The following is a 20105-nucleotide window of genomic DNA, read 5'->3' as shown; positions in this document are numbered from 1 at the left end:
ATTTTAGACTATCTAAATGACTAGGCAGTATAAAGTTGGAATATTGATGTGGCATAGGAAATGATGAGTTGGAAAAGTAAGGAATGACTTGGATTTATGAACAATGATATTATCTATCTTCAGAGAAACAGAAGACAAACAAACATAGTACGACCTTACATAGATCATAGATGTATATGAATGTATAGGCATATACATATATATGTGTATATATGTATAAATGTGTATGAATATATGTGTATATGATTATAGAAATCTCTGTATATTTATGTATATCGTGTGCATATATACAGATATAAATATATCCTACTTAATTTTAGTTTTTTGTGGGGATGAGGGAGGAGAAAGGAAAGAAAAAGAATAAAGTAAAAACCACACCACAGAGAACAAAAGAAAATCTACAAGGAAGCAAAGACAAAATGGGTATCTCTGAACACAATGCGCAGAGATTATCATTTAGGCTTTCCTGAAATGGACTTATTGTTTCATATTTTGAATCCTCTTATGTTCTGCAATACATAACAATATTTTTTTTCTATTTTGTATTTAAGTTTTAGATAAATATTTTTAAATAATAACTTTTTATTTTAAAAATATATGGAAAAATAATTTTCAACATTTACTCTTGCAAAACCTTGTATTCCAATTTTTTTCTTTCCTTCCCCCATCCCCTCTCTTAGACAGCAAGTAATACAATATATGTTAACCACGTGCAATAATTCTATACATAAAATATATATTTTTAAAAAGATAAACATGAATGAAGAATCATGAGGTACTAAACAAAAATAAGATACTTACTTTTGTTTTTCTTCTCTGAATCCTATTATTATTATGAATCCCAGAGGAAACCTAATTAGACAGAATCTGGAATTGGTTCTGTATAGTTTTTGATCTTTAAAAAATGGAAATGAAATGGGAAAAGAATACAATGGAGGTAAGGAAGAGGAAAGTTAGGGGAAAATATCTCACGAAATTGGGATATACAAATAGAAATTTAGATAAACAAGGAAGAAGAGGTGGGGAGAGTGGCTGATATAAAAGGGAAAACAGAAGAAGGAGAAGACAGAATTAGAGGGATAAGGACTAACTTTAAACAAAAACTTTAAGAATATAAATATATATATATAATTGTAATTCTTTTTTTGAGGAAACAAAGATTTCGAAATTGAAGAGATGCTCATCAATTGCATAATGACTGAATAAATAATGGCTCATCACTGTGATGTAATACTATTATACTGTCATAAATGATGAAGGAAATGGTTCCAAAGAAAACCTAAGGAGACTTACATACTTAAACAAACTAACACAAAATCAGGAGAATAATTTAAAAAGCAATATTTTAAAGTCAAAGAAGCTTGAAAGACTTAGGGACTCTCATAGCCAAAATAACCAACCATGGATTTTCATTATGATGCTCCTGGGAGTTTTTGCTTGGGAATTTCTTCCAGAAGTAACCAGTAGATTCTTTTATTTCCACTTTATCTCCTGGCTCTAAGAGGTCTGGGAATTTTTCTTTTATGATTTCTTGAAATATAATGGCTAGAAAAGAACTTTCTCTGAAGATGATGGAGTAGGTTAGAAAAATTTTGGCTCTTCAAATTTCCTCCACAAATGAAGACAGAACATTGTGTCAGAGAGAATGTAGAGTAACAGGAATAAATGAAAGTCAGAATAAAACAGTTGTTCTCCCAAGACAATCTAACAAGACCCAAGAAAGCCTTGACTTCTAAGGGCAGAAAATGGGCAAACTTTTCAAAGCCAAATCTGCAAAATCAACAAACAACAAACCTTGGGGGTATCTGGGATAATGAGGCAGCCTCAGCCTTAGAAACTTTCATCTCATAGTGTGGAGGTCTGACAGCAGAGTAGAAGATCAAAGGAACTTCCACTGTAGAAGAATACCAAACACAGCAGTGGGCACCAGACATGTTCTAGGCTAGGCTGATGCAGAGGAGAAAGAGCTAACTTTCTTGGTAAATGCAGTAGCAGAGGGGTGGGAACCCTACTGGTTGTGAGTGCCTGGTTTCAGTTCCAAGGAAGAGAGGACAGCAATAGTTTGCAGCCCCCAGAGAGACTACAGGGAGTAAGATCATATGAGGGACAGAATGACTGGGGCTCTAGCTGTGGCTTAAAAGAGGAAAGAAACGCCCAAGATTGAGTCCCATGAAAGACCTCAGAAAATAACATTAAGGAGTCCTTGAGACTAGGGGCTTAATTCCCCATGACTTCAAATTACAACTTGCTCATACTAATAGCCTCTAAAAATGAAATAAAACAAACAAAAAATAAGAATGAGCAAGCAAAGGAGCCTAATGATATATAGCTACTATGGGCATAGAGAAGAAATAGGTTCATAATCAGGAGAAGATAATGGAGCTTAACAAACCACACCTTTTTCAATGGGAATGGTCAAATGGTCCCAAGCAAAAATGTATTTCTTTTCTTTTTTTTAATGAATATTTTTATTAAAGCTTTTTATTTACAAAACATCTGCATGAGTAATTTTTCAACACTAACCCTTGCAAAACCTTCTGTTCCAAATTTTCCCCTCCTTCCCTCCACCCCCTCCCCTAGATGGCAGATAGTCCAAAATATGTTAAATATGCTAAAATATGTATTAGATCGAATATATGAATACATATTTATACAGTTATTTTGCTGCATAAGAAAAATCAGATTAAGAAGGAAGAAAAAAACCTGAGAAAGAAAAAAAAAATGCAAACAAACAACAACAGAGAGAATAAGGATGCTATGTTGTGTTCCACAATCAATTCCCACAGTCCACTCTCAGGATGTAGATGGCTCTCTTCATCACTGCACAAGTGGCACTTTTTTAAATCATCTCATTGTTGAGGAAAGCCATGTCCATCAGAATTGATCATTGTATAGTCTTCTTGTTGTCATGTATAATGATCTCCTGGTTCTGCTTATTTCAATTAGTGTCAGTTCATGTGAGTCTCTCCAGGCCTCTCTGTGGTCGACAAAAGTATGTCTTAAAAGAATTTTCAAAGGTCTTTAAAAATCAGAGATTGAGGAAAAATTAGGAGAAAAAAGTAATCCAAGAAAACCAAGACAATTATGAAAAGAAAGTAAACCAACTTGAAATAGAGAAACAAAAATTTAAGACAGAAAGTAATTCCTCGAAAACTGGAATTTGGTAAAGGAAAACAAATAATGTTCTAAGACAAAGAAATAACAAAAAAAATCAAAAGAATGAAAAAATAGAAAAGAATGTAAAACATCTTATCAGAAAAATAACTTATCAGAAGAACATATCAAAGAGAAATAATATAAGAATAGGAAATCTGAAAATTATGATAAAAAAGAATCTCCATACAATATTATAAAAAATTATCAAGGAAAATTTCCCTCAAGTTATAGAAGAAGAAAACAAAGCAGAAATAGAATAAATACACTGATCACCACCTAAAAGAGATCCCAGGAGGAAAACTGACAATATAATGGCTATCATCTTTTTTGGTCATAGCCTTCAGGCACCAACAATGTGGAGCTGTGTAATGCTATAACCTATTTTTGAGGAGATACCATATATTTTTTTTCCATTTTTCTGTCTTTTGACTTTATCTCTGAAGTTAAGGAGAAAATATTGGAAGCAATGAGAAAAAAATTAAATATGGAGCTAAAATTAGGATTACACAAGACCTAGTAGCTACTATGTTGAAGGACTGAAGGTCTTGGAATAATATATTTTGTAAAATAAAGGAGCTGGGGTTATGACAAAGAGTAATTTGCCCAACAACGTTAATAATAAAAAGGATATTTAACAAACTGAAAGACTTTTGGATATTTATGACAAAAACAGCAGAAATTAAGGGGAAAATTGACATGTAAAACCCAGGAGAAATATGATCATTAAAGAACAATTATAAGGAACTCAATAAAGGACCTCATCTCATATAAATGGACAAAAAAGGAAAATTTGATAGAGAGAAAGTAGGTAGGAGAAGGATGGGTAGTGCTGAAAACTTACTTTCATTGGGAAGAATTAAAGAAGGAACAACACACACACACACACACACACACACACACACACACACACACATATATATATATATATATATATATATATATATATATAAATTCATAAAGAAATAAGAGTGCAAGGGTATAGGGTGAGGGGAGGGGTAGGTAAAGGATTAGGAGGGCAATGCAGTAAGTAGAAAGAAATTAGAGGAGAGATGGGCAGAAATGAAGATAGTGAGGAAAAATAGTTAGGAAGCAAATATACAACAAATAATTATGATTTAGAATGTAAATGGGATGAATTTACCCATAAAATGTCAACTGAGAGCAGATAAAAATTTGAATTCAACAATATTTTGTTTTTAGGAAATGCTATAAAAATAAGAGATACATACAAACATAAAAGCCATGAGTAGAATTTATTGTGTTAAAAATCAGGGTTGGTATTCATGATGTCAGCCAAAGTTAAAACTAAAACAGATTTATTCCAAAAAGATAAATAGGGAAACTACATTTTGTTTTGTGTCAGTGATATTATTCTCATTTCTTTCTTGCCTGGCCTTAATCACTGAAAGGGTGGTTGCCTCAGTTAAAATAAGACCTGTTAAAGACCTTAGCTTAAAAAAGCCAAGTTCTTACACTGCATTCAAGGCTATATACAGTCATCTTGATCCATATCTTGCCAATAGACCCAGATGACTCTGGAGAAGAAAGTGAGGTTGATGTCTTTGCACATACCTCCCTGATATGGTACTCTTCAAGAACAAAGGACAACAATCTCTGTGTGTAGGAACTGCCCCACTGAATACTGGGCAAAACAACTAGCTTCATTCCTCCTTCCATCCCTCCCTTCCTCCTTTCTTTTCTTCCTTAATTCCTTGCTAACCTACCAAGATTTCTTTCATAATGACGGTGCTTCAAAAATCAAATCACTCTGGCTCTCATTGATTGGCTAATAAAAGGTCTTAGGCCAAACCCACCCTGGTCTTTGTCTTGGCCCTGATTGCCTCAGAGTAAACTTAAAAAGCAATTGTTTCTGTTTTGACCAGAAACCCTGAAAGTCTTCCCCTCCAAGTTGATTCTTTTTTTTTTCTTTTTGACTGGGTTTTAAAAAAACCATTCTTTTGTAAACTACTTGCATTTTTGTTCTTCTTCCCAGGTTATTTATACCTTCTAAATCCAATTCTCCCTGAGCAACAAGAAAACTGTTCGGTTCTGCACACATATATTGTATCCAAGATCTACTGTAATCTATTTAACATGTATAGGACTGCTTGCCATCTTGGGAGACGGTGGAGGAAGGGAGGGGAAAAATCAGAACAGAAGTGAGTTCAAGGGATGATGTAAAAAATTACCCTGGCATGGGTTCTGTCAATAAAAAGTTATTTAAAAAAATAAAAATAAATAAATAAATAAAATTTTTTTAAAAAGCCATTCTTTGACTTTTTTTTTTCTCTTCAAGAATTTAAAAAAAAGAAATATAATGGCTAGCATCTGTTTTGGTCATGGCCTTCAGGTAGCCAACAATGTGGAGCTATGTAATGGTATATTTTTTGCTAGGAGATACCATATATTTTCTTCTATTTTTCTGTCTTTTAACATTGTCTAATATTTCTTATCTCATAAAATCATTGGCTCATTCCAATTTTCAGAGAATTTGTTACTTGGGCAAGATTTTGTGCCTTTTTTTTTTTTTTTTTTTTTTTTTTTTTTTTTTTTTTTTTTTTTTTTTTTTGCTAAGCTGTTAATTTCCTTTCCAATTCTGTATTCCATAGTTATCATTTCTTTTCCATTTTTCCCTTCTAGCACTCTCATTTATAAAAATATTTTAAATCTTGTTTCATCTCTTCCAAGACACAGAGAACATGAGACACATGTTTACATATATATGACATATATTTACACGTAAACTGTACTATGTTCCTCTTGTCATCTATTTCTCTGAAGGTGGATAGCATTTTATTTGTTTTTTAGAATTTTAATTGATTTTGTGTCCACAGTGTGTTTTTCTTTGAGGCTTTGATTATAGATATTTAAGTCTTCTTCTGAGTTTGTGTCTTTAGCATCCCTCTCATCATGGTAGGTTTTTATGGTGGAATTCATTTTTTGTTTGCTCATTCTTCCTGTCTACTTCCTGACTTTGAAATTAATATTAAGTGTTGTAAGAAACAGAAAACATTAATGAAAAAATTTAAATTCAATTGAGAACTGTTTAGCAAAATGAGTAAAAATATAATAAAACATAGTTATTGTGAATTTGTGGTTCTCCAAGTCAAAATATGGTCAGCAGGGATCTGGTTCTATTTCAGTTTGACAGCATTGCTGTCTAACAGAGAACTAGATAGATAGGTTCAGCTTGGCCCTAAGGGGCAGAACATAAACTATTGGGTGGAAATTACAGTGGCACATTTAGTCCTCATTATAAGAAAAAAACTCCCACTTAAATTATTTAAAAGTAGAGAAAGCTCCCTCGGGTTGTAAAGGATTCCTATTACTACAGATCTGTAGCATGGCCTGGATGGTCACTTGTTGGGGAAGCAGTAGTGAATCATTATTCATGGGCAAGTTAGTCTACAAAACTTCTAAGGAACTTCTTAGATACTCTGAGTCAGTGAGGGATGTCTTGTAAGACATGAGGTACCCATCTTTGGGAACGTTCAACCAGAGGTAGGATGACCATTTGTTCAAGCTGTTATAGAAAATAGGTGGCATGACAAGTAGACCACAATTAGGGGTCAGAAAAACCTGAGTTGGAATTCTGCCTCAGACATTCCCTAATTGTGTGACCCTGGGTAAATAACTTCATTGCTCTGTGCCTCAGTTTCCTTATCTGTAAGAATAAGATAATCATAGCAACTACTTCACAGGACTTTTGTGATACTCAAATGACATGTATAAACTACTTTGCACACTTTTAGGTGTTATTTATGCTAGGTATTAATTATTATTATCATCATAGATTCAAGCATTGGAATAGGGTTATACCATATGATCTTCAAGGTCCATTTATTTCTCTTATTCTAGGATTTTGCGATTCAATGATACAATGGCTTTATGGTCTTATGGTTCTCTTTATTCTATGATACTGTGCTGTAAGTCTAAGATTCTGTGATACTATAATTCAGTGAAAGTCCATAATAATAGTGAAGAAAGAAAGAAAAAGAAAGAGAGAGAGAGGGAAGAAAGGAGGGAGGAAGGAAGGAAGGAAGGAAGGAAGGAAGGAAAAAAGGAAGGAAGAAAGGAAAAAAGGAAGGAAGGAAGGAAACTAGAAAGATAAAGAAAGAAGAAAAATGAGAGAGAAAAGGAAAAGGAAGAAAGGAAGGAAGAAAAGAAGGACGGAGGGAAGGAAGACAAAGAGGAAGAAGGGAAGAAGGGGGAAAAGGAATGAATGAAAAAGGAAAGAAAAGAATGAAAAGGAAATGGAGGAGAAAGAGGAGAAAAAAGGAAGAGGAGAAGGAGAAGAAAGAAGTCACATTCATTTATGGAACACTTTGCAAAGAACCTTGCATATGTGATCTCATTTGATCCTTACAACAGTGCTGAGAGAGAGGAAAGAAAGAAAGAAAGATTTACAGAGGACATACTATGTGCTAGACACTGGGCTAAGCACATCACAAAATATTATCTCATTTGCTCTTCACGACAACCCTGAGAGGTAGAGACTATTATGATCCCCATTTTACAGTTTAGGAAACTGAAGCAGGTAGAGAGGTTGAGTGACTATCCTAACATCATTCATCTAGAAAGTATCTGAGATTGAATTTGAATTTAGTTCTTTAGGATTCCAGGGCCTTCACTCTATCTGTTGTACTATCTAATAGCTGCTTGTAAAAGAGGCAAAAGAAAAAAAAAAATCTATCTACTTCCCAATTTGGCTTGAGGAAATCTTTCCAGATACATATCTGAAAATAACTGCTTGTGCTAGTAACTCTTCTGTCCTGTCCAATCCCATGTTCACTGGCTAATATGATTTATGCTCATTTCCTAGAACCCTAGAACCCTTTGATCTCCCCACTATCCCACAACTACAGCTGCCACCATAGACTTTTTTTTTTTTTTTGCTAGATAAGGAAAATTAAGACATGTTCAAAAGAATTATCTGGGCATTTCTGCTCTGTAAACCCTTCAGAGTGTTGGTGTTCACTGTGTGCCTGTGACGAGGGAGCTCCTGAAGAGATGAAGTAAAGGGCAGCACCCAGTTATTTCTTATTCTGAAAACTTATCAGATCCCCTAAAGCCCAATTTCTCTTGCTCAAGAACTGGGTGTTTCCTTCTCAGACAGAATCTTCAGACTAGGAAGAAGACTTAATTGGCCGGGAGAAGAGCCCGGTGAACCAGTAAGTAACTTTTTTTCTTTTTTTATGATTTACTGGTCAGAACTGTGTTAAGGGGACAGAATTAACAGTGGAAAGAGAACTGGACTTGGATTCAGGAGATTTGAGTATGATACAACTCAATTAGGTTGAGAAAATCACTTTAATTCATTTTCCTCATTTGAAAAATGAAGCATTGAATTCTATGAGTTCTAAGGGCACTTGTTGCTTAAGCCCTATGAGAAATGGGGATCGAAGGAAAGTAGACTTCCAAATAAGTTTGGAGCTCCTCATCCTTGGAAATTGCTAAAAATAAGGATAGACTGAGTTTTGAATTGCCAGAAGAAGGTGGATGGACTAGATGACCTTTAGAGGTAATTTCTATTTAATAATTAAACAAAGAATCCTAGAGCAAGAGAGTGCTTTTCAAATCCAGTGGAAATCTTCCTTATAGCATCATTAGATCGTAATGTATGTGAGTCATAAGAATGTAGCCCCTATCTTTCTCACAGTTTATGGAGGACAGAATTCCCAACCATACATATCTGGTTTTTTCCCTCAGTGGATTCCCAAATCCTTTAGGTCATTTACTTTCTGAGAATTAAAAAGGTTCAGATCTCCCAACATAATTCATAAAGAAATGTATATTTTTAATTAACATACATGTATAACCAGAAAAAAGAAAACAATAAACAAATTTTAAAAATAAAGAAAGTCAGAAAGAGCCTGGTATATGATAAATCAAAAATAAATAAAGGAAAATGTCTTATGAAAAAAAGGGGGGGGGGAGGTACAGAGTAGCTAGCTAGACAGTGGCGTATACAACAAGAACTTGTTAATCTACTTTGTTCAAGGTGCAGTAGTGTGAGGGAAATGGATAGAGAATGGGTCTTGGCGTCAGAATCAAGTTTGATATATCCTGGCTGAGTGACCTTGGGCAGGTCACGACTTCAGTCCTCCACACAAATATCTAAGATTACAAATGCAGAGTAATATATAGATCTGTATTCCTGGATGGAATTTGCACAATGAATGCTCCCAACTTGAAATCATCTTATAGAGAAAATCGTACCAGACCCCTTGTCTTTATTGGGACTACAAAGACAAAAGGAAAAATAATCTCTGCTCTTGAAGAGATTATATTCTCATAAGAGATACAATCATTGTGTACGCTCACGATGCAGTCTGGCATCTGTTCATTGTGATTATACAGGGAAGAGACAATGAGAGCCCAAATTTCTTTACTTGCGAATAAGATAGTGATGGTGGTGGTGACATCAGGGACTGCGTCTCCCCTTGGAAAATGAATATCTTTCCATGGGCTTTTACATTGCTCCCTAGAGCATAGAGTACTAGACTATGGGACAGCAGCTCTGGCCATAGTCTGTAGTTTGCCATTAGTCACTGCCTGACTTTTTTGTTTACCAGCCCACCTGGCTCCCTATAGAAACTGGATCTTCCCCTTCTCTAGGTGCTACATGGTACACTAAGTTCTACTGCTTCCTCTACAGGTGTAGAGTACCATCCTCCATGCTTCTGTAGGGGGTTTCAGGAGTTTCCATGGCCCAGAAATGCCATTGCCTCCCTAGATGATGAGCTACTCCCTCCTAGGCATGAGCCAGGCCAGTTCTTGTAACAATCAATACCCAGCTATTTCCAGTCTTCTGAGTTGAGCCAATCCAACAAGCATTTATTAAATGCTTGCTATGGAACTGATTCAGGCCAGTTCCTGGTTTTGTGGTGGAGAGAACCATCTGCACCCAGAGAGCAGTCTCTGGGGACTGAGTGTGAATCACAGTGTGGTATTTTCACTCTTTTTGTTATTTGCTTGCATTTTGTTTCCTTTCTCTTTAATTTTTCTTGTGCAGCATGATAATTGTGAAAATGTATATGGAAGAATTGCACATGTTTAAAATATGTTGAATTACCTGCTGTCTAGAGGAGAGAGAAAAAAATTGAACACAAAGTTTTGCGAGGGTGAATGTTGAAAATTATCTATGCATATATTTTGAAAATAAAAAGCTTTAATAAAAAAAAGTATTTGCTATTTATCAGGGACTGTACCCTGTAGCCCAATTCTATTAGCGGAAGTACCTAGAATCTTTTCAGTTTGGTATGACTTTTCAGGGCTTGTGATCCCTTGGCAAAGCCTTTAAGAAGCCAGGGTCATCACCGTGTTCTGAAGATACATCAGAAGAAAACTGTATTGGAAATTAATCAATCAATAATTAATCAGCAAAGTTTATCAAGTTCCAGGTATTATGTTAGGTGTTGGGGATACTAAGATAGCAAAAAAAAAACAATCACAACAGTCCCTGTCCTCAAGGAACTTATGTTCTATTCAGAATTGCAAAATTATGTATGGTACATATTAGAAAACAGGGATTAATGACCAATCAGTCAATAGGTATTAATTAAGCACTAATATTCCAGGCATTGTGCTAGGTACAATGGATAAACAAACAAAAGATTTCTTTTGTTTGCCTACTTGATGTTATTTATATTTTAGTGTATTTTCACTTACTATGTTAATTATTTTCCAGGTGTCTGTGTGTGTGTGTGTATTTTTGCTAAGGCAATTAGGGTTAAGTGACTTGACCAGGGTCACACAACAGATAGAATTGTTAAGTGTCTGAGACTGGATTTGAACTCAGGTCCTCATGACTTCAGGGCTGGTGCTCTATCCACTGCACCACCTAGCTGCCCCCAGAGCTTATATTCTATTGCTATCTGATCACTTGGTAGGGACATAGCAGAGGAGATTCTTGTTCAGATATGGGTTAGGCTAGGAGGTCACTGAGGTCCTCTCCCAGATTCAGGGAACTATTCCATGAACTTTTACCAAAACAAACAAACAATCAACTTTTTTCTATTCTCACAGGGCAGTCCAGGATGAGCACGACTACATGGCCACTGGATCTCACTACACTTGAATTTAACTATGACTATGCCGCCTCTCCATGTTACAAACATGACATCAAAAACCTGACCGCCAAGTTTGTGCCTTTTCTGTACTTGATGGTGTTCATCATCGGCCTGCTGGGCAATTCCACAGTAGTGCTGATCCTCACGAAGTACAAGAGACTCAAAACCATGACCAACATCTACCTTCTCAACCTGGCCATCTCGGATCTGCTTTTCCTCATTACGCTTCCATTCTGGATTCACTACGATTTGCAAAAGCATTGGGTCTTGGGAGATGCCATGTGTAAACTCCTTTCGGGGTTGTATTATGTGGGCTTATACAGTGAAATCTTCTTCATCGTCCTGTTGACTATTGATAGATATCTGGCCATCGTCCATGCAGTGTTTGCCATAAGGATCAGGAAGGTGGTCCCCAGCATCCTGACCAGCATCTTTACCTGGGTCCTGGCTTTCTTGTTCTCTCTTCCTGAAATTGTCTTCACTAGATCTCAGAATGAGAACAATGATCATACCTGCAGTCTTCATTTCCCACATGACACTATGGGAAAATGGAAACAGTTCCACGCTTTGAAACTGAACTTCCTGGGATTCATTTTGCCCCTGCTGACCATGATCATCTGCTACACGGGAATTATAAAAATACTGCTTAGACGGAAGAGTGAGAGGAAATGGAGAGTGGTCAAACTGATTTTTATCATCATGATCATCTTCTTCCTCTTTTGGATACCCTATAATCTCACAATGCTCGTTGCTGCTTTCCAGAATTTCTTTTTCAATCCGGATTGTGAAAATAGCAAACAGTTGGATGTGGCCATAAAAGTGACCGAAGTCATTGCCTTCACACACTGTTGTGTCAACCCTGTGATCTATGCCTTTGCTGGAGAGCGGTTTCAGAAATACCTCTCTCATTTTGTCCGCAATCACATTGCAGTGCACCTGTGCAAGTATGTCCCATCCTTCTTGAGGGACAGGCAAGAGAGAGTTAGTTCTATCTCTCCATCTACTGGGGAACATGAACTCATGATTGAGTTTTAGATCATTTCCTAGGAGGGTGCTCATGGGCATTAATATTTACTTAGCTGGAATGGGAAATTAAGAGTCAATTCACTGATCCTCAGGTTAAACTTCTCAGATGGAACAGAAAGTTAATACTCCAGTGGGAAGTGAGATGGTTGGGAAATTAGGACCCTGGGCCCTCCCCAAACTCAAGTATTCAGACCATAAGGGCAGATCTCTTTGCAAAGTTGCTCAGTAGTCACAGAGCATTGTAGTAATAAATAGAAGTGAATGTAATTTATTTTCTTTTGAGATTTACTAATAAAAGTTTGTGCATCTTCAGACTTGAGAATCATGATTTTCTAATTTGGAAAACATAATAGAAGAATATATATAATATATATACACATCTATTTATATACACATCCATACATGCAAATATGTACATATATATGTCTCTGTCTCTATCTGTGTTGTTTAGTTATTTTCAATCCTGTCTAACTCTGCACATCCCCATTTGGGATTTTCTAGGCAAAGATAATGGAGTAGTTTGCCATTTCCTTATCCAGCTCATTTTACATATGAGGAAACTAAGACAAACAAGGTTAAATGTGCAGAGTCACAGCTAGTAAATGCTGTATTTGAACAAACAGGACAAACATTCCATGAGGTCCCGGGGCTTTGGGGTCAGGGCTGACTAGTAAGGGACAGATGACCGACCAAAGCCAGGGGATAAGATGAGGAAAGAGGTCTAGCCCACACAGGGCCTATTTAACTAGAAGGCTAGGAATTATTTGGACAGTACATAGTGGAGGTGAAATGTAAAATGCCTCATCAGCAATGCCAGAAACAGCTCTATGCTCTGACAGGATTTTAAGGATCAGTTTCCTAAGAGATTGTGGTGATATAGTTGTAAGTTGTTCCTGAATTCTCTTTTTGGGTTATTCCATCACTGTGAGTCTCATGTGCTTAGGAAAAAAATGCCTGGCTCCTATTTGATTATTATTGTCATTTTTTACTTCCTTTTCTCCCTACTTTGGGGAAACTTAAACATGAACCAAAATCTGGCTGGAAAGAAATTAATTTAGGGGCTAATTAGGAATTGATTAATTGATTAGGGATAGGGATTTAACAAGCCAAGGATTAAGAAGATAAGAAAAGAAGTCTAGCACTACTCTCAATAGAAGCTAACCTCTGCCAAGATTGAATCTAATCTGGAGCAGAGCAGGGGGAATTCCTTAGTTGAAGGAAATGAGTACAATATACCAACCACCTTGAGCCAGAAGCGGTTCCCTACCCTCCCAGCAATGGAAATTTATATCTAAACAGACTAGAGTCCCAAGGATCCATGCAGGTTGGTTCTGAAAACCTTTTCTCTCTGCCTATAGAATATGTCTTATGATAATAATTAAGAGATAGCATTTATATAGATAGATATAGTATAAAATATATAGGATGTAGAATAAATAATATAATGTGTAATAGAAAATATTACATATATATGTATATATATGTAATATATAATGTATATAATATAGCATTATGCATAATATAAAATATCTTATAAAATGTGTAATGTATTACAAAATGTTATTGTTTTATTTTATTGCACAATTTTAAGGTTAGCAAAGTGATTTATAAATATTGTCTCTTTTAATCTTCATAAAAGCCCTATGGAATAGGTGCTTTTATTATCTCCATTTTACAATTAAAGAAATTGGAGCAAATAGAGGTTCAGTGATTTGTCAAGGAAGAGTCACTGGAATTTGCCAAGGAAGAGCTAATAAGTGCCTGAGGCTGGATTTGAATTTGGGTTTTCCTGATTTCACTGCATCCCATTGCACCCATTGCATCCCACTGTACCCATTGCATCACCAAGTTATCCCTAATCCTGATTACATTAGAAAGAAACTCTGGATAGATTCAGTGACTCCCTCCAACTTTATCAGTAAAACCATTTTGGATCATCTCTGAGAAAGTTCCTAAGAATTTTCTAGTCCATTTTCAAAATATTGTCACTTGCTATTTTGCATCAAAACATGAAAGGATCAATGGCCTTGAAATTAGGAGAACTTTCTTGCAACAAACTGGCTGAGGATAAGGAAAAGAAAAATATTTAAGTCATTTTTGGGTGCTGGAAAAAAAAAAACAGTTGAACTAGCGGATGCCTGCCTCAAAGGGTTCACATTCTAATTAGGGGAGGCCCCAACACAGAGCAGATGGCAGGGTCCTGTGGTCCTTAGGTCTTTGTCACAGGAAAGATGACAAAATTCAATAATCCAGGTGCGATGACAAGGCAGATGGTCATGCCCTGATGGGCCACAGTGGCAGAGCAAGGATAGTGGTCTATCATTTTACTACCTACCTGTTAACTCTTGGACATTCCAAGTCCTCCTATTGGAGATCATGACTCTCATCAACAACTGTTGGGAAAGTGGTAAAGGTCCCCAGAATTTCAGTGTAAGGGAGGAGAAAGGGAGAAGGAACAAGCATTTATTGGGCCCCTACTGTGTGCCTGGCACCATGCTAAGTACTTTATAAATAGTGTCTCATTTGATTCTTACAACAATTCTGTGAGATAGGTGCTATGATTATTCTCATTTTACAGTTGACCCTGAGGCAGACAGAATCATACAGTCAGTCAGTATCTGTCTGAGGCTAGATTTGAATTTTGTTTGAATTTATTTGAATCAGGTCTTCCTGATTCCAGGTCCAGTGCTTTACCTGTTATATTAGCTAGCTATCTCGCCTACTGGAAAACAAAAGGCCACAGATATGGGAGGAAGCCCAGTGATTTGTCAGGTAACTTTGCTGGAAGTAAACTGCTCTAGTTATTCCTGGTTTTCCTCCTTGCCTCATTCTCTCCCATGCCCAGCCCCATTCCTCCCATAGCCTCTTAAAGGAGGGCAGTTCCTCCCCATCAGTCAGCATGGATTTTACTAAGACGCATGGAAAACTGTAAAATCGATCTTGTCTATCTTTCTTCATTGACAAGAGGCAGCTGGTGAGCCTTTGGGCAACCATGACACCTGAAACTTCTTTTCTTGGCCTTTTTCTGGGAAATCCAGAGAGGGAGGGAAGAGAGTCCACTATGGCATCAATTTGGAAAGAGGAAGGTTTGACAGAGAAAGCCCTCTTTTGACAAGATCCAGGACCATTAAGGATGGTCATTGCTCTCCGATTTTATTTAAAGTATTCCCAAAGGGGAACTAGACTGGCGGTTACTGATATAGGGAATTTTCATCTGAAGAAACTCACTCTATCAATACAGGTTGACACTCTCTCTGTCTGTTGTTGTTCAGTCATGTCCTACTTTTCATGATCTCATGAACAACAGATAGCACTCCAGACTCTTTACATGAGGATCAAATGAAATAATAATTGTAAAGGATTTAGGATTACTAAAGCAGAAACTCCTGGTATTTAAATGAGTGCTTCAAAGAGCCATCTAGCATCTTGCCCCAAACATACTGTAAAGGAGGAAAATACTTAAGGGTTAATTTCTGGCTTATACATATTCAGGGTCTCTCCAGAGATTAGAGTAGAAAGGTATTCAATGTGCAATATGAATCAGATATGGGACAGATATTTATTTCCTACACATAAAAGAAATGTTAAATATGAAACTCTCAATAGAACAGTGGCAGAAAGATATAAATAAGATTCAATAACTTCAATTATAGCCATTTTACACTTTCCTATGAGGTTAATGCTTAAATATTAACAGAACATAAAAAAATTTGTGACACCACTGAAAAGTTGTTAGATTTCACCTCAGCTCTATGCTGTTCCCTCAGAATCCATGTCTATTGACCAGCTGGAACAATGCTTAACCTTCTCCCCTTCTACATTACACTAGCTGTGGAATCCTACGTAAGTCAACTCAGTTTCCTCAATTGTAAAATAGGGATAATAATGAAGATCAAATGAAATGTTTGTAAAATGCTTAATGCAGTACCTGATTCATAATAGACACCTCTTCTCCCGTCATCTTGTCCAGTGCAATAAGCCAATTTAAACCAATGGATCTAGGACCTCTGAATCTTCTGAATCCAAGATTTGATGACAAGATTGATGACAAATCTGGACAGGTCTATCTCAAAAAGAGAAAACGTCAGAAGGGGTTTGAAGGCCACTTCCTCACTTTAAAGATCCATTGAGTCATAAAATTGCTTTGCATAGTGGCTGCCCATAATGAGATGACTTCCTCATCTTTCAGGTCTGATTTTTACATGGCCGGAAGCAGCTTTGTCATCTTCAAAATGCTTAAGTGCTGAGCCAGCACTCAGGGCTGGCTCAATTCGGGAAGAACACTTTTGTACTTAACCCTGTTCAATGCAGGGCTATGGCAGACACATTCATTTTAGCAGTAATGTAAGAGAACCCTGTGCTAATGACAACTCTTGTTGCTGGTGGAGGAGAGGGAATGGGGGAGGAGGGAGAGAGGGGGAAAGGAGAAAGAGGGGAGAGGCAGAGAGAGAGAGACAGAGAGAGAGGGAAGGAGAGAGGAAGAGAGAGAAAGAGGCAGGAGCAGGAGGAAGAAGAGGAGGAGAAGAAGAAGAAGAGAAGAAGGAAGAAGAGAAGGAGGAGGAAGTGGAGAAGGAGAAAGAGGAGAAAAAGGAGAGAGGAAGTGGAGAAGGAAGAGAGAGAAAGAAAAAAGCCACTTCAGTAAATATGACTTTGACAATTTATGTATAAAATAGTAGGAGTCAGGACTTTGTTTTTCAGACTTCATTGGAGACTTTTTTCCAACTGCTTCAGAAAACACAACGTTGACATTTTATCCTGTCTCTGAGCTTATGTGCCAGCTTTACATTGGCACAAAGTAGGTGTCACCCACAAGGTACAAATTGGAGGGAGCCAAAAGTCCATTTGTCCAAAACTTCCTTTTCCTTAAGTGTTAGACATTCCTTTCAGTTAAAACGGTGGCTACAGAAATCTATCCCTACAATGCAAAAAAAAAAAAAAAAAAAAAAATCATTTAAAAAGGGTAATGCATTGATGTAATAATCGACATGACTATCACATTACTGACCCTGTCCTAATTAACATTTTTATCAGTGACATGGATAATAGCATGTGGCGATAGTATCACAGCTAACATTTATGTAACACTTCCCATTTGCCAAGCACCATTCAAATCCTTCATTTTATGAATAGATTGAGGTTTAAAGAACTTAAGTGAGCCCAAGGTCATCCAGGAATCGAGGTCTACTGAACCAGATCTAGTACTTTGTCCATTAGACCAAGGATACTGTAATAATCCAGGGGGGCTGGAAACATAGGGGGTTAATAGTTTGGGGACAGTGGGACTACAGAAGAGTAGGGCAATGGGAAATCCAGGAAAATCAAGGAGCAGCATGGAGGTAATGATTGCTTAGAAGGAAGAAGGGATAGAAAAACATTGGGCCCCACAGTAGAGTCAAGCTACTTTGATAAGTCATGTCGACCAGCATTTCTTAAGCACTTATTCATTGTGCTAAACACTAAAGCAAAAAGTCTCTTCTCTCCACCTGCTCTCATTCCAGTGGGGGAGAGCATGCAAACCACAGTGCCAAAGAGCTCTTGACTCAAAGGTTCATTTAAATCACATTCTCTTCCTTGGTGGAGATTGTGCTCTCCTTGGAGGAGAGCACACAATACTCCTCACTTGTGTGAGGGGGGAAGTGGGTGAAAGCTGGATGAGAAGCAGACACTTTGTTCCAGAATCTCTTCAGGTCCCTAAAGGGAGAGAAAGACTCTGGGAAGAAGCCACCACAGAAAAGCCAGCTCTCCTCCCGTGTCCTTATTCCTAACTTGTTACGCTCATGACTTCAGGAAATTTCCCCTTGCCTAAGAACTGAGTTTCCCCTCTTGGATGAGCTGAGTTAGCTCACCCACAATGGGAGACCTCATTTATTCTGAGGATTGTCTGGTATATATTCTCATATTCTTGAGGGAAGAGATTGTCTTTTGCCTCTTTTTGTATTCTCTCTCTCTCTTTTTCTCTCTCTCTCTTTCTCTCTCTCTATCTCTTTCCCTCTCTCTCTCTCTCTCTCTTTCTCTCTCTCTGTCTCTCTGTCTCTCTCTATATATTATATATAGTTGATAATAAAACAAAAATAAAATATAGATAGATGAGAGAGAGAGAGAGAAGGAGGGAGGGAGATCAAGAAGTTGGCTTATCAATTTGGAACTATGCCCAAAAAGTTATCAAACTTTGCATACCCTTTGATCCAGCAATGTTTCTACTGGGCTTATACCCCAAAGAGATATACTAAAGAAGGGAAAGGGACCTGTATGTGCCAAAATGTTTGTAGCAGCCCTGTTTATAATGGCTAGAAGCTGGAAAATGAATGGTTGCCCATCAATTGGAGAATGGTTGGGTAAATTGTGGTATATGAATGTTATGGAATATTATTGTTCTGTAAGAAATGCCCAGCAAGATGAATACAGAGCGGATTGGCGAGACTTACATGAACTGATGCTGAGTGAAATGAGCAGAACCACGAGATCATTATATACCTCAACAACGATACTGTATGAGGATGTATTCTGATGGAAGTGGATTTCTTTGACAAAGAGAAGATCTGGTTCAATTTCAATTGATCAAGGATGGACAGAAGCAGCTACACCCAAAGAAAGAACACTAGGAAATGAATGTAAACTGCTTGCATTTTTGTTCTTCTTCCCGGGTTATTTATACCTTCTGAATCCAATTCTCCCTGTGCAACAAGAGAACTGCTCGGTTCTGCACACATAGATTGTATCTAGAATACAATGTGACCTATTTAACATATATAGGACTGCTTGCCATCTAGGGGAGGGGGTGGAGAGAGGGAGGGGAAAAATTGGAACAGAAGTGAGTGCAAGGGATAATGTAAAAAATTACCCTGTCATGGGTTCTGTCAATAAAAAGTTATTAAAATAAATAAATTAAATAAAATAAAATAAAGAAGAAGTTGGCTTATTTGCCTACTGCTACATATAGTCACATATTTGCATTTTAGCAGTGGATTTCTATAGTTAATGCTTTAACTGAAAGGAGTGACTGGAATACATTTAAGACATTGAGCAAAATAATGGGACAGAAAGTTTTAAACAAGTGGGTCTTTTGCTTCCCTTCAATCTGTATCCTTTTTGTGATCACTTAGAAGTAGGTACACATATAGAATTAGCATTTGGGGGAAAGTGAATTAAGCTCTGGATATATACTTTGGAGGACTTTCCATATTAAGGAAAGTGATCAAGCTAATATCCTAAACAAAAAAAAAAATGATTTAATGGAACAGATAAGTAAAACTCTAGTCCAACACCTCTCTCTGAGGAGAGAATAACCTCTGACCCCAACTTCTGCTTCTGTCCCTGATAAGAATCAGTCTCCTTTTAAGAAGAGCCGGAGGAAAACACTATAGACATTTATTCTTGCCTGCCTGCAGGCTACATCTAGGCAGATTCATGAATACACTCAACCCACCCATGCAAAATGACTCCACACCATGCATCTTACACATACAAGATATATAGAGTGAAACACAATAGAATGTAATCTTAAATGGAAGACACTAGTATTTGGGTAGGGAAAAGGAGACCATGAAGGCCATATGCAAAGGCAAGATTTTAGCTGAGTTTTGAAAGAAGCTAGGGAAATCAGGAGACTGAATTGGGGAAGAAAAGCATTCTACGTGTGGGAATTGGCCAATGACTAGACATATAGAGACTGACCAGAATGCCAGTGATGATATGACGGTTTTGAAGGCTAACCTCCCTCCCCAGCCCTCCAATGAGGAGATCTGTGTCTCTAGCCCTGCTGGTTCCAGTCTGTGAGCCTGGGCTGTGTCATTTGTTTTATCCCTCTTCCATTTTGACCTCTGTCACAGCAGATCTTACCTCTCTTCTTCT

At 37.1% G+C, this 20105-nt stretch overlaps 2 protein-coding genes across 2 annotated transcripts in view; one reads left to right on the top strand and one right to left on the bottom strand.

Moving 5' to 3' along the window:
- Positions 1–16393, bottom strand: part of LOC100916836 (C-C chemokine receptor type 3) — a 73980-nt gene extending 57587 nt beyond the window's left edge. The window contains exon 1 of the mRNA XM_003771991.4: positions 16183–16393. The gene's annotated coding sequence lies outside the window, so the exon portion shown is untranslated. The remainder of the gene's footprint in view (positions 1–16182) is intronic.
- Positions 7881–12564, top strand: LOC100918228 (C-C chemokine receptor type 1-like). Its single transcript, XM_031940086.1, has 2 exons — positions 7881–8327; positions 11185–12564. Exon 2 carries the CDS (start codon positions 11196–11198, stop codon positions 12261–12263), a length of 1068 nt encoding a protein of 355 aa, XP_031795946.1. The 5' UTR covers positions 7881–8327; positions 11185–11195; the 3' UTR covers positions 12264–12564.
- Positions 16394–20105: the final 3712 nt, after the last annotated feature.

Source organism: Sarcophilus harrisii, chromosome 5, assembly GCF_902635505.1.
Source record: "Sarcophilus harrisii chromosome 5, mSarHar1.11, whole genome shotgun sequence".
NCBI lineage: Eukaryota > Metazoa > Chordata > Mammalia > Dasyuromorphia > Dasyuridae > Sarcophilus > Sarcophilus harrisii.
This window is presented reverse-complemented; position numbering and strand designations above follow the sequence as displayed.